Below are 15766 nucleotides of genomic sequence, written 5' to 3' on the forward strand. Positions count from 1 at the left end.
GAACAAGTACTAAACCGCAGAGGCAGAAATGTGCCTGGAATGTTAAGGGAAGAACAAAGAGGCCAATGTTGGGTGAGTGAAGTGGGAATGGGAGGAGGACGGTAAAGATGCAACAGGAGCTCAGCTTGGAAAAGCCTCGAGAGCCAGTCAGGGACTTTGGCTGTTACCACAGGCGATGGAGCACAGGAATGACATGTCGAACTCAAATTTGAAAGGATCAACTCAGATGTTCACTGAATACAGGCAGATGGTAATAAGACAAGAGGGCTTCCCTGGTGGCTCAGGCAGTAAACAATCTGCCTGCAATGCGGGAGAGACAGGTTCAAGCCCTGGGCGGGGAAGAGCCCCTAGAGAAGGAAATGGCTACCCACTCCAGTATTTCTGCCTGGAAAATTCCATGGACAGAGGAGCCTGGCAAGTTATACAGTCCATGGGGTCACAAAGAGTTGGACATTACTGAGCAACTAAGACAGAGGCAAGAAGGCCAGTAAGGAAGTAGCATATTAACCAGGTGAGAGACAATGGGGATTTGACCACAATGGTGGCAGGAAGCAAGTTGTTGTCTGATCCTGGATATATTTGAGGATTTACTGATGGATCAGATGAGAGTATGAGGGAAAGAAAAATCAATGATGACTCCAAGACCAAATCAGCTCAGTTCAGTTGCTCAGTCATGTCCGACTCTTTGAGGCCCCATGAATGGCAAACGCCAGGCCTCCCTGTCCATTACCAACTCCCGGACTTTACCCAAATTCATGTCCATTGAGTCGGTGATGCCAATCTAACCATCTCAGCCTCTGTTGTCCCCTTCTCCTCCTGCCTCCAATCTTTCCCAACATCAGGGTCTTTTCAAATGACTCAGCTCTTCACATCAGTTGGCCAAAATATTGGAGTTTCAGCTTCAACATCAGTCCTTCCAATGAACACCCAGGACTGATCTCCTTTAGGATGGACTGGCTGGATCTCCTTGCAGTCCAAGGGACTCTCAAGAGTCTTCTCCAACACCACAGTTCAAAAGCATCAATTCTGCGCTCTGCTTTCTTTATAGTCCAACTCTCACATCTATACATGATCACTGGAAAAACCATAACCTTGACTAGATGGAATTTTGTTAACAAAATAATGTCTGTGCCTTTTAATATGCTATCTAGGTTGGTCATAACTTTCCTTCCAAGGAGTAAGCATCTTTTAATTTCATGGCTGCAGTCACCATCTGCAGTGATTTTGGAGCCCAAAAAAATAAAGTCAGCCACTGTTTCCACTGTTTCCCCATCTATTTGCCATGAAGTGATGGGACTGGATGCCATGGTCTTCATTTTCTGAATGTTGAGTTTTAAGCCAACTTTTTCACTCTTTTCTTTCATATTCATCAAGAGGCTTTTTAGTTCCTCTTCACTTTCTGACATAAGGGCGGTGTCACCTGCATATCTGAAGTTATTGATATTTCTCCTGGCAATCTTGATCCCAACTTGTGCTTCTTCCAGTCCAGCGTTTCTCATGATGTACTCTGCATAGAGGTTAAATAAGCAGGGTGACAATATACAGCCTTGACGTACTCCTTTCCTATTTGGAACCAGTCTGTTATTCCATGTCCAGTTCTAACTGTTGCTTCCTGACCTGCATACAGATTTCTCAAGAGGCAGGTCAGGTGGTCTGGTATTCCCATCTCTTTCAGAATTTTCCACAGTTGATTGTGATCCACACAGTCAAAGGCTTTGGCATAGTCAATAGAGCAGAAATAGATGTTTTTCTGGAACTCTCTTGCTTTTTCCATGATCCAGCGGATGTTGGCAATTTGATCTCTGGTTTTTCTGCCTTTTCTAAAACCAGCTTGAACATCTGGAAGTTCATGGTTCACGTACTGCTGAAGCCTGGCTTGGAGAATTTTGAGCATTACTTTACTAGCATGTGAGATGAGTGCAATTGTGCGGTAGTTTGAGCATTCTTTGGCATTGCCTTTCTTTGGGATTGGAATGAAAACTGACCTTTTCCAGTCCTGTGGCCACTGCTGCGTTTTCCCAATTTGCTGGCATATTGAATGCAGCACTTTCACAGCATCATCTTTCAGGATCTGAAATAGCTCCACTGGAATTTCATCACCTCCACTAGCTTTGTTCATACTGATGCTTCCTAAGGCCCACTTGACTTCACATTCCAGGATGTCTGGCTCTAGGTGAGTGATCACACCATCATGATTATCTGGGTTGTGAAGATCTTTTTTGTGTTGTTCTTCTGTGTATTCTTGCTACCTCTTCTGAATATCTTCTGCTTCTGTTAGGTCCATACCATTTCTGTCCTTTATTGAGCTCATCTTTGCATGAAATGTTCCCTTGGTATCTCTAATTTTCTTGAAGAGATCTCTAGTCTTTCCTATTCTATTGTTTTCCTCTATTTCTTTGCATTGATCGCTGAGAAAGGTTTTCTTATCTCTCCTTGCTATCCTTTGGAACTCTGCATTCAAATGGGTATATCTTTCCTTTTCTCCTTTGCTTTTCGCTTCTCTTCTTTTCACAGCTATTTGTAATGGGATGTCATTTATAGGGATGGCAGTGGTCTTGAGAGAAAAAGCTAGGATGATATTTTATATTAGAAATTTTAAGTCAGAGGAACAAAAAGGGCGACTGAGGAAGCTGTAAGATACAGCAATCTAGAATTCCAGGGAGAGGACAGGACTGAAAATCAACTTCTGGGAGTTATCTGCATAGACAGTGTATTTAAAGCTATGGGACTAGATGAGATCAAGGGAGGAAGTGTAGACAGAAATAAAGCTCAAGGACTAAGACCTAGGAACCAGCTGCTGCTGCTGCTGCTAAGTCGCTTCAGTCGTGTCCGACTCTGTGCGACCCCACAGACGGCAGCCCACCAGGCTCCCCCATCCCTGGGATTCTCCAGGCAAGAACACTGGAGTGGGCTGCCATGAACCAGCAAACAACAACAAAAAAAAGAGAAGGCACAGCCAGTGAGGCAGGAGGACAATGTTAAGGGTGGATGTTAAGCAGAGGCTACGTGCTCAGAAAATAATTCATGTGTGTGAGGTAGGCGGCACTGATTAACTCAGATGACGGAGACTAACTGAGGGAATTTATTCTCCCCACCTCTTATGGCAGCTGTGGCTGAGTAAACTTTAAGCAGATAAGCAAAGATATGATACAGTTTTCCATAAAAGTAAAATTTTAATAACACAATAATGAGTTCTAGTTTGTACCAAAATAAAAGAGTCCAGTGATAATCAAGTTCGTGCAGGGTTTTTCAGCCTTGGCAGCCCCACTGGCATGTTAGCCTGAATAATTCTTTATTGTAGGGGGCTGTGCTAAGCATTATGGGATGTTTAACAGCATCCCTGGTCCCTGCCCACTAGATGTCAGCAGTGCACCCCTTCACCTCCCACTGCCAAAGGACCCGGGGTCAAAATTGTCCCCAGTTGAGAACCTCCAAGTTAGAGCAAGCTGGCAACAAAAACCAACTCCATGTTAAGCGTCCCTGCTGAGAAATGCAACTGCCACTCACTGCTGGTGCCCTATACCTGTCTTCCTCTCTTCTCCAGGCTCTCACCAGCTCACAAACTAGGAAGAGTCGCATTGTATTCACTATCTAGAGTGAAGGAAGTAAGCAATTAGTGCAACCTGTCATAAAAAAATGTTTCCTGATTTTTTTCAATGAAAAAGATATGCCCTGAGGGAATTCTCTGGTTGTCCAGGGATCAGGACTCCGCACTTTCACTGCCATGGCTTGGGGTTCAATACCTGGTCAGAGGACTAAGATCCTGCAAGCTTCACGGTACAGCAAAAAAAAAAAAAAACCAGTGTGCTCATCTGTTGATGGTTCCTGCCAAAAGATATGCCTCGGGTCTGCCCACTTCAAAAGCCACCGTTTCTGCACAACCTCATTCATCACAGCACTATTCCCAACGGTCAGGAGGGAGGAACACCCAGCGGCCATCAACAAACGAATGGATAAAAACTGGTGCGGACATACAATGGAGTGTTATTCAGCCTTTAAAGAAAGAAAAGTCTGGCACATGATACAACATGGATGTACCATGAGGATATGACACTAAGTGAAATCTGCTAGTCACAACAGGACAAATACCGTATGACTCCACTCATACGAGGTTCTCAGAAGGGCCAAATTCAGAGAGACAGAAAGCAGAGTGGTTCTCAGGGGCTGGAGTTATGGGAGAACTGAGAGCTTTTGTTTACTGGGTACAGAGTTTCAGTTCTGCAGGATGAAAAAAGTTGTAGAGATGGGTACAGTTGCAATAGCTACACAACAAGTGAATGTACTTCACGCTACTGAACTGTACACTTAGAAATGGTTAAGATGGTAAATTTTATGCTACAGGCTTTTTACCACTTAAAAAAAAAGAGCGTACATTCATTCTGGAGTCAGACTGGGTCCAAATACTGGCAAAATACCCAATGAGGCACTGGCTCATTGTAATTGCTCAGTAAACATGAGCAGCTGACTACTGCTGTTCAGTCACCGAGTCGTGTCTAACCCTTTTTGATCCCATGGACTGCAGCACGCCAGGCTTCCCTGTCCTTCACTATCTCTCAGACTTTGCACAACTCATGTCCATTGATTCGGTGATGCCATCCAACCATCTCATCCTCTGTCATCCCCTTCTCCTCCTGTCTTCAATCTTTCCCAGCATCAGGGTCTTTTCCAATGAGTCAGTCCTTTGCATCAGGTGGCCAAAGTACTGGAGCTTCAGCTTTAGCATCTGTCTTTCCAATGAATATTCAGGGTTGATTTGCTTTAGGATTGGCTGGCTTGATCTCTTTGCAGTCCAAGGGACTCTCAAGAGTCTTTTTCAGAACAATTCAAAAGCATCAGTTCTTCAGTGCTCAGCCTTCTTTATCATCCAATTCTCACATCCATACATAACTATTGGAAAAACCATAGCTTTGACTATATGGACCTTCGTCAGCAAAGGTGGCTGACTCTAAGTTACTATTATAACTAAAATTAAATCAAGTCAGTGTGCATGTTTATCAGGAGCATGGTTTATATGTGACTTTGGTGATTGGGAAGGGAGTCATAAAGAAAGTCTGGTTAAAAGAAAAAACACTGTTTCTGGGACTAAAATCATTTTACTAATTGAGTATCATTAAATACAAAATAAGTTGATCTCTTTCCCCTCAAAATCAGGTCCTCTTCTATGGATTTATCTTGTCACTTAATTATTTTAAATATCCAGATTCCTTTTGTATTACTTTTTAAAACCTTGAAAAATGTTAAACAGTTTAAAATATTTCTGTATTTGTAATACAAACATAGACATTTCTTTCCTAAAATGATCAACTATCCATTCTATATGTTACTTTATTTATATGAAAGTTTTTTTTCATTACTGACATTGGCAATTACTTGATGAGTCCTATACTGTCCGTAACTCTAATAATCATTCCCTGCCTTCCTAGAATATCTACTCAGAATGGACCCCAACTTTAATTGTTGTATTTGTGTGAAGGACTCTTAACACAGAAAAATAACAAAATGAAACCGAAAAGTAACAGAAACACAAAAGAAAGCGAGAAAGAGAAAACCAATCTGTCCACTTTTGGTGACAAGCAAAACCTGTATTAGAGTCTAGGTTCTTAGCCCACAGCTGAGCTCACCAGTCTTTACGACAGAAAATGGGTATTCATTCAGCAAGAATAAGAATTAAAGAAAAGCAGAAATGATGAGAGCAGATGAGGATTTATGAACTGTCCAACCTGCATGGGATTAATCTTCAGAGAGCGTTCGAAGCACTCCACGCATTCTTTGAACTCCCTGCTTCGCAGGTGGAGGAGGCCTTTGGAGCGCTGGGCTCGAGCACTGCGGTGTCGAGACAACTCCCAGGCCTGGTCATAGTAAGAGTGGTCTCGAAGGACATCTCCAAGCAAGCAGTATAGACTCGGCGTTTCCTTTTTCTCCAGCTCTTGCCTCAGGATTTCTTCTGCCTAGAGATAACAACAAAAATAAATAAATTGCTGAACAGTGACCAATGCCTATTTTTCAGCACATTATACAGTCTTTTGTGTCATATGACCCAAAATTTTATTTTCAAAGTTTGAAATGATCTGCTTATTTCATGCATCTAGGACACAGACTGAAAAAAAAGAAACAACAGAAGATAAATATGCTACAAAGTAACAGAGGAACAAGAAGTATAAGGTGGGGCTTCCCTGACACGGGTTCGATCCCTGGTCTGGGAAGATCCCACATTTCCCGGAGCAATGAAGCCTGTGTGCCACGACTACTGAAGCCTCGAAACCTGTGCTCCACAACAGAGAAGCCACCACAATGAGAAGCCTGACTGCCATCACTAGAGAAAGCCCTCCCACAGCAACGAAGACCCAGCACCGCCATAAATAAAAATAGATAAATAAATTCTTAAAAAAAAAAAATAGAAGAGATGAACATGCTTTGCTGGCATGTGAATCCTCCAGGAAAGGCATCAAGGAGAGATGACTTCATGATACTGGGGGACATCATTCAGCTCCCCGTTTTTCCTGCTCCCTTGTTCCAGCTGTCACCACTGTGACCATTTGTTAAAGCAGAACCTTTAAATCACCTCCACCCAACAGGAGTGAATAGTATGTTTTCCCTTTTTTTTTAGAATGCTTTGCTCAGGGAGCCTGGGATTGCTGAAAAATTTACAAAAGAAGGAAGAGTGTACAATTTAATAGACATTGTTAAACACCTGCCTCTTAATCAAACTACACTTTGCCTCACAGATAAAATCTGCCAACACAAGACCTATCTGCTTTCAAACAGTCCATTCACTTTAGAAATTACAGACCATCCTCAATACACAGCTTGGGCATTAGTCTCACGTGTCCACAATTCGGATTCACCTTGTCACAAGCTAACTCAGGACTTGTTACAACATCTTACCCAATTCCCCCACCCATGTCCAATTCTGATTAATTTCAACAGACAGCAAGAAGCACGGTGTTAGCTCTACTTTCCATCCTCATACAAATAGCTTCACATAAACAGCAGTGGGGTCACCAAACATGCCAAGAAAGCCATGGGAGTAGCTAGAGGGTAAAGCTATCCAGGAAGCCAGCCTCTGGTAACTAAAAGGGTAGATCAGACCCTGCCTACCTTGAGTGGCTGGCAGTCTTAAAGTCTGTGTATTTTATTTTCAACATATCTGTAATTCTTGGGCAGTCTACTTTTTGTGAGAGTTTTTAAAGACGGCTGTGTTTCTCAAGGTGTCTTTGGATGCCGTCTCTTTTGCATTTTTGATACAGCACGGGTTATGCAGGTCTTTTAGGCCTAGTCTGAAAATGAAACTAGAATTCATAAAACAGATTCTATGGGAAAACAGTTCTAAGTCCTAAACAGTCAAAATAAAAATGAAGTTTTCCAAATGTAATTCATGTAATTCCTTTATTCATAGATAATACAATAGCTATTAATGTATCTAACTGTAATTCTATATTCAATAAATTGATTTTTCAATGTATTTTATATTCTCTCTATGTATATATGTATATGTATTCAGCCAAATTGTGCATAACAGACTGTACCAACAGGATTTTTACTACCTTACAGTGTAGTTGAAGGCATTTCTTTTGGCAGCATGGCACTGAAATTTTATACCCACACTCTCTCACTTCTGCTCTAAACTGTTAAGAGTGGATTCTGTGGTCTGCAATTAAATAATGACCATTACAGTAACTGGGTACAGAAGTGATTACAGTCAATACACTCCTGAAAGAAGTGAAACTTTGTGCCTGGTGATCTGATCTGGTTAGATTTGAAAACAATGGGGATCCAGTGATTATGATAGGGTTTAACATCAGTAGTCCATGACATTCAGTGATGAAGAGACTGCTTAAATTATATCCGCAATAATTTAGAGTGAAGAACCTATCTAATCAAGGCTTTTGCGGTTTTAGTGACAGGACCCTGTGAGGGGGCACAAGACTGTTTCTAAGTGTGCTGGATAGCACGAAAAAGAAAATGACACTCAGTGTTTTAAATCCTCAAGGTCAGAGAACCAGGCAATTAATTTCCTAAAAGAATTTCTTTTCCCAATAGCTGCCAAGCTGGTATAGCCAAAAGTCAGATGGAAGGGCTGCTCTTGTAGGATTGTTGAATTATGATATAGAATGAATTCAGTTTCACGAGTTCTATGTAAAAGTTAGGGCATTTGATGGGGTTAATCAAATCCGCTTTGTTGTTCAGTCGCTCAGCTGTGTCCGACTCTCTGCAACCCCATGGACTGCAGCACACCAGGTTTCCCTGTCCTTTGCTATCTCCCAGAGTGTGCTCAAACTCATTTTCATTGAGTCGATAATGCCATCCACCATCTCGTCTTCTGTCACCCCCTTCTGTCCTGCCCTCAATCTTTAGCCATTCATTTTGTTTCCTCTATTGCCTGTTGGCTTTTGATCATTTAATTTTCATGACTGCTCTAGGGCTACTCATGTGCATCTTTAATTTATGTAAGTTCATTTAGATTTAATATTGTATCATCTCACCTTTCTCACGTCACAAGCTGTCTTCCTAAATTTCTATTCCATAGAAACAATGAGATAAAAGACTGCTATTGTTTTAAGCCACTGTATTTTGATGTGGTTTGTTACATACCAATGATAATTTTAAGTTGTTTAAAGCAAGAGGGTTACTCTAATATCAGTTACTTCATCAAGGCCAGGAGAAGGGGCCACTGATTACAAAAGAGCCAGACCAAGAATTTAAGTGGGGACATTTGGGATGACTCAGATAAGAGAAAACCTCCAAACTCTATGGAGTTTCCTTCACCAGCAGATGCAATCCTCCTCTGTGTGATAAGACAGGTGCCACCTGTCTTACCTGCTTAAGGACAATGTAACAACTATACCTCAGGGAGTTACCTTGCAAGAGCGTGCCAATTCTCCTAGTATCTAGCACCGCCCCCCCACCCCACACTGTCGCCAAACTTACAGACATATACACAAAAAGAACTGCAAGATTTTGTTACTTTCTAGAACGAAAACCTGGAGACCATGGGAAAAAGATTCTAAGGGGGCTAGACCATAGACAAAGAGGATCGGAATTTTAAATCAGCTGAATTTAGACACTCATCAGAAGACTTTGGTTGACAGTGCTTGAGTAGCTGGGGATGGTTCCAAACTATTTGCTCAACTGCTTGACTAAAATCTAGACACAAACACAGCCAAAACTAAAGCTGAGATGCCAAAAATGCCTTGGTGTAATATGAAGAAAGAATCAAACAACTCAGAAGAAAAAGGCTATTGTTAATTTATCATTTGTGACTTGTTCACCCACCCTACCTGTGTGTCCCCATGAGGGTCAAGGGGTTATTTCTTTCACTCTGACTTGGAGAAATACATTGTACATGAGAGTACCAGCATTTTGAAAAGTGCTATAGCAGATGTCCAGTGTAAGCTGAGAGGTAAAGCTGAGAGGTCCTTCTGTTGAAATGAGCTTCCTGATTTCAATGGGAATGATTAAAAGCCAAGGTAGTAGAGACTTACTCATAGCACTGAACCTCTAGATGAAAGATGACCATTTTTCTTTGTAACAGGCATAGCCAGAATGGTAGGTAGAATGGTTAGACTTGCATGGAGCAAAGGTGATGACCAACTGATCATGAAGGTTTTAAACCAAACTAGATAAAGAGCCAACTAAGGACAAACTTGATCTTTATAAGACTTTAAAAAAAAAAAAAAAAAAAAATCTAGGTTTGGAAACCAGGTGTCTGACCTGAATAACCTCTAAAACATTGACCTTCACCCAATTCCTATCCCTGAGTCACTTCACAGACTCAGAGTCTTTTATAAACATACAAATAAATAATAAGTAAGCAACCCAATACTAGTGAGAAAGGACCCTGTGATAATGTAATAACTGTATACCATAATTCTTCATCCCTAGTCTTCCCCAAAAGGTAATTATAATCATTGACCAGGTAATTGTATCCTGAGGAAAAAGAAATACCTCCTCTTTTCAGGGTTGATTGGCTCTTAGTTACACTAAGTCCTGAGGACTCAGATTATCACCATGTTGACTTAGGAGGTTTATGGGAGTTAGTCCATCCCACTGTAGGCCTAGGAAGTTCTGAACCCACCCAGTACTAGTTGAATACTAGTTGAATACAGAGGTGAAATTACATACATCCAGCAAGAAGCAGAGCCCACGGTGAGGGCTACTTTGGAATAAAGGGCCAAATGAAAGCCTTTGAAGCTGTTTTTCTCATTAAAAGAGAAATTCCAAACATATATATATCTATGTAAATTACAGAAATGTGTGCCACTACCCAAAACTGCAAAGTGTGTGTGTTTGCACGTGTGAGCAATTTAATCTGCCCATTTAAATTGAGAACACAGACGGGTCCTGGGAAATGTCATAGATTATTATAAACAAAATGTAATGGTGCCCTAATTATAGCTACTGTTCCATTTTACTGGAGCAAATCATCACAGTCCCTGACACATGCCAAGCAGGGACTGATAACAGCAAATATGCTTTTCTCTACCCCAAAACCAGACAATATCAAATGTGGTGGGCTTGAAGTAGCACAGAAAGAAGTGGACTTTCCCTATCTCTCCTCAGAATTACATGGACTTATAGTGTAATTTAGTCTGCATGGACCTTGACTGTTTCACCATCCCATTAGACCTTAACAGTCTTGATGACATCATGCTAATAAAACACAAGAAACTAAAAAAATTACGTGCCGATGTCAACCAAAAACTGGAAATTACACACTCTTAACACTGTAACTTGTTATTAAGAAAATTTTCAGTTTGTAAAAATTTATTTGATACATTCCCTAGAAGGAACTCATCTATTAAAATAATGTATGTAAAATAAATGTTTGTATTTTATTTTTATTATTTCTAGTTATTTTTGTTCTTACATCCTCTCAGAATGCTTCACTATCTGAACCTCTTTTGAAGAAGCTATAGTTTTCCCTCAAATCAGAAATTCTTCATTACCTATGTAACATAATCTCTAAAATACTCTGGGCATAGGAATTCTCTGGCAGTCCAATAAGTTTGATCCCTTGTTGGGGAACTAAGATCCCACATGCCGAACAGTGTAGTCAAAAGAAGATAAATAAATACAATACAATGCAATACTCTGGACCTATTAGAATTTGGCACTTTCCAAATACGTAAACTTACAAGTAAAAGGGTTAAACCATTGCACAATCATATGTACAGGATTATGCTATGTACTTGCTTAATCTGGGAAGTATGTTTCCTAAAATCTCTTTTCCTTCTGATTTCATGTTAGAGTTGGTGAGAAGGGAAACTTGCTAAGGATTTGAATGGCAGAAGTAAAGCAACAAACATCCTTTACTCTTGGAAGGCTGTCATGGATAAGTGCATGTCAGTCGCTCAGTCGTGTCTGACTCTTTGAGACCCCAAGGACTGTAGCCTACCGGGCTCCTCTGTCCAAGGAATTCTCCAGGCAAGAATACTGGAGTGAGTTGCCATTTCCTTCTCCAGGGGATCTTCCCATGCCAGGGATCGAAGCCAGGTCTCCGGCACTGCAGGGAGATTCTTAACCATCTGAGCCACCAGGGAAGGCCCTTGTCATGGTTAAATATGACATCAAACAAGATGCAGAGATGTCCTGCAGATCCCAGCTTGACTATGTGTCCTTCTTGTCTCTTCACTTGCTGGCCATGCCAATCAAGAGTAACCCCTGGGCACACCATTAGACACTTTACTGGGGACCACAGAGCATTGCTATACAGATCCAACAGCTTTCCACAGATCTCTCCACAAGTTCCTGATGCATACTCCCATTTCAATGGCTGGCCATTCCTGGCTTCTCAGATTTCCCTGTAAGTTCTGACTTACTTGTGCCAATGCTTCAAGTAGATGGTGAGTCTTTCCCTGATCCTCTTACTCCCTCTTTTACACCTTCACTTCCCTTCCCACAATCATGTGGGAAGAACCTAATTCTTTTAGCACACCTCTTATTCCCCAAAATACTCAAAGTGGCTCTGCTTTCATAATCAAAACCTCAATACTATATGGTCTTTCTATTCATTTTTGTCTTTTAAGTGCCTTAAGTGTCCTTCCATCTGATAGTGATTCACAGATTAGTTTTATTCAGCACATTATTAAATGTATTATTTCACTTAATCTCTATAATAATTCTGAGAAGTAGATAATAACATCTGCATTTTGAAGACAAAGAAATACAAGTTTAGACTCTTTGATCAACTGGTAAGCCCCAAACCAAAAGATAACAGTTGAAAAACAGGACCTTGATTTCAGGTTCAATACTTTTTCTATTTCACATGAGCAAAAATAGTGGTGTAAGGATTTCTAAAAATTCCTTGCACCCGAAAAGCAGTAAGAAAACTGACAAAATGTTAGAATGAACTTTTTCAGAATTCTGGAAATTAATCAAAGATTTGAAATAATCAAGAGAGTGTTTATGCAAGAAAATGATCAAGTTTTATTAAGGAAAGCAAGCTTTGTGTCATTTTAATATGTACCATTCCTATTCCCTCTTCTCCAGCTCTGCACTGGCCTTGAAAACCAACAGCATGTTATCATGGTGAAAATTAACAGCCAAGCAGCCACCAGAAGGAACAAAATGGATTTGGAGCTCCTATGAAGTCTCATTCTCAGAAAACAGTCTGGTGGTTACCTGGAAGAGCCCACTTGCAAAGCTGTCTTTATTTAACCTGACTCTGAACTTGTCCAGTGACAAAACTTTGTCAAAGACAATTAGAGACAATTGATTAATCTTGCAGCTGCCTGAGGTGGTAAATAACACCTGGGGCAAACAATAGGCTAATCAAAACACTTAAAAGGAAAATAAGGGAATGAGATATAAATAAGGGCTTTGAAAAACTCCAACATATTGGTGGGAAACTAGAAATCCATGCATATGTGGGGCTATGCACATGCTCAGAAAATATATGAGAAGGCTTATGCGCTTACCTCAGGCTGACCTTGAGGCTTTGCACAAGCAGTTAATGAATGCTAAGGCAGAGGTGTCAACTGCCTATGTGTGGAAAGCATGTCCCAACACACAGACATCCCCAAATAAAAAGGAAGACAACACATCATGTTAACAGTAACCAAAAAGAGAACTGGAGTGACTACACTAAGACAAAATACACCTAAGACAAACCTTGTTACTAGAACAAAGAAAGGCATGTTTTCATGATACTCACTCCATCAAGAAGATACAATAGTTACAAGTCTATATTCACCTAACAACACAGCCCCAAATTATATGAAGCAAAAATGGACAGATCTGAAGGGAAAAAAATATCTGGAGACTTCAATATTCAACTTTCAATAATGAATAGAACAACAACTATATACAGAAAATAGAAATAGAAGACTTGAACAATGCTATAAACCAACTAGACCCACCAGACACATAAAGAAAACTCTGTCCAGTTAACAGTAGAATACACATTCTTCTCAAGTGCACAGAGAACATTCTCCAGGAGATATACTACATGGTAAGTCACAAAACAAGTCTCAATAAATTTCAAAGTGTTGTTGTTGTTCAGTCGCTCAGTTGTATCCGACTCTTTGCAACCCCATGGACTGCAGTACAACAGGCTTCCCTGTCCTTCACCATCTCCCAGAGTTCACTCAAACTTGTGTTCATTGAGTCGATCATCTCATTTTCAGTCATCCCCTTCTCCTCCTGCCCTCAATCTTTCCCAGCATCAGGGTCTTTTCTAATAAGTCTGCTCTTTGTATCAAGAGCCAAGTATTGGAGCTTCAGCTTCAGCATCAGTCCTTCCAATGAATATTCAGCGTTGATTTTCTTTAGGACTGACTGGTTTGATCCCCTTGCAGTCCAAAGGACTCTCAAGAGTCTTCTCCAACACCACAGTTCAACAGCATCAATTCTTTGGCACTCAGCCTTCATGGTCCAACTCACATCCGTGCATGACTAATGGAAAAACCATAGCTTTGACAAGATGGACATGTGTTGGCAAAGTGATGTCTCTGCTTTTTAATACACTGTCTAGGTTTGTCATAGATTTTCTTCTGAGGAGTAAGCATCTTTTAATTTCATGACTGCAGTTACCATCTGCAGTGATTTCGGAGCCCAAGAAAATAAAGTCTATCACTGTTTCCATTGTTTCCCCATCTATTTGCCATGAAGTGATAGGACCAGATGTCATGATCTTAGTTTTGTGAATGTTCAGTTTTAAGCCAACCTTTTCACTCTGTTCTTTCACCTTCATCAAGAAGCTCTTTAATTTCTCTTCACTTTCTGCCATAAGGGTGGTGTCATCTGCATATCTAAGGTTATTGATATTTCTCCCAGCTACTGTTTCATCCAGCCTGGCATTTCACACAATGTACTCTGGATATAGGTCTATATAGTCAAAGCTATGGTTTTTCCAGTAGTCACGTATGGACATGAGAGTTGGACCATAAAGAAGGCTACGTGCCAAAGAATTGATGCTTTTGAACTATGGTAAGAGAGTTCCTTGGACTGCAAGGAGATCAAACCGGTCAGTCCTAAAGGAAATCAATCCTGAATACTCATTGGAAGGACTGATGCTAAAGTTGAAGGTCCGATCTTTTGGCCACCTGATATGAACAGCCAACTCACTGGAAAAGACCCTGATGCTGGGAAAGAGAAAGCAGGAGAAGGGGATGACAGAGGATGAGGTGGTTGGATGGCATCACAGACTCAACTGACATGAGTTTGAGTAACCTCTGGGATATGGTGAAGGACAGGGAAGCCTGGTGTGCTACAGTCCATGAGGTCACAAAGAGTTGGACATGAATGAACAAGTGAACAACAACTCTGCATATATGTTAGATAAGCAGGGTGACAAAATACAGCCTTGACATACACCTTGTGTGCAACCAGGACCCAGGGAAAGGTGCAGTGACCTCCACAAAAGACTGAGCCAGACGCGCCTTTGAGTGTTTGAGTGTCTCGTGCAAAGGCATGGACATCATGCCGCTGGGACAGGGACTCTAGCAGCAGCAGACCTGGGTGGCACGGCATGTGGCCTAAGTTCTCTTGGAGGAAGTCACCATTAGCCCCACAATAGAGCCACCAGCCAGGCAACTCACAAACTGGAGCACAATTACACCAAATAAGTTCTCACACTGTTGCTGAAGTTCTCAGCCCCACAACAGATTTCCCAACCTGGGGATCAGGCAAAGGGACTGAGAACCCCCCAGGGAATCTGACTTTGAAGGTCAGTGGGATTTGATTACAGAACTTCCATAGGACTGGGAAACAGAGACTCTTAGAGGGCACAGACAAAACCTTGTGCTCACCAGGACCCAGGAGAAAGGAGCAGTGACCCCACAAGAGACTGAGCCAGGCTTGTCTGTGAGTGTTTGGGAGTCTCCAGCAGAGGCATGAGTCAACAGTGGCCTGCCACGGGGTCAGGGGCACTGACTGCAGCAGTCCTGGGGGGTGTAGCATGCTGGCTTAAGTCCTTTTGGAGGAGGTCACCTGTACCCTCTACCATAGTTTGGCCTCAGGCCAAACTACAGGCAGGGAACACATCTACCCATCAGCAGAAAATTGGAATTAAGATTTCCTGAGAATGGCCTTGCCCACTAGAGCAAGACCCAGTTTTCCCCATAGCCAGTCTCTCCCATCAGGAAGCTTCCACAAACCTCTTTTCCTCATCCATCAGAGGTAAGACAGAATGAAAACTGCAATCTGAAAGTGTAGAAGTCATACAAAGTATATTCTACAACTACAGTGGGATGAAATTAGAAATCATAACAAACAAATTTGAGAAATTCACAAATATGTGGAAATTAAACAACATACTGACAAGTAA

The 15766-nt window shown here is 41.4% G+C and overlaps 1 protein-coding gene across 5 annotated transcripts in view; it reads right to left on the bottom strand.

Annotated features, from left to right (window-relative positions):
• Positions 1-15766, bottom strand: part of TTC27 (tetratricopeptide repeat domain 27) — a 184352-nt gene that overhangs the window by 54644 nt on the left and 113942 nt on the right. For all 5 annotated transcript variants that reach the window (XM_086327527.1, XM_086327528.1, XM_086327526.1 and 2 more), the window contains one exon: positions 5721-5948. In XM_086327527.1, coding sequence (XP_086183653.1) covers positions 5721-5948 — 228 coding nt within the window. The remainder of the gene's footprint in view (positions 1-5720; positions 5949-15766) is intronic.

Source organism: Bos grunniens, chromosome 11 (assembly GCF_055505025.1).
Source record: "Bos grunniens cultivar Pamir isolate PY7600 chromosome 11, Bosgru_T2T1.0, whole genome shotgun sequence".
NCBI lineage: Eukaryota > Metazoa > Chordata > Mammalia > Artiodactyla > Bovidae > Bos > Bos grunniens.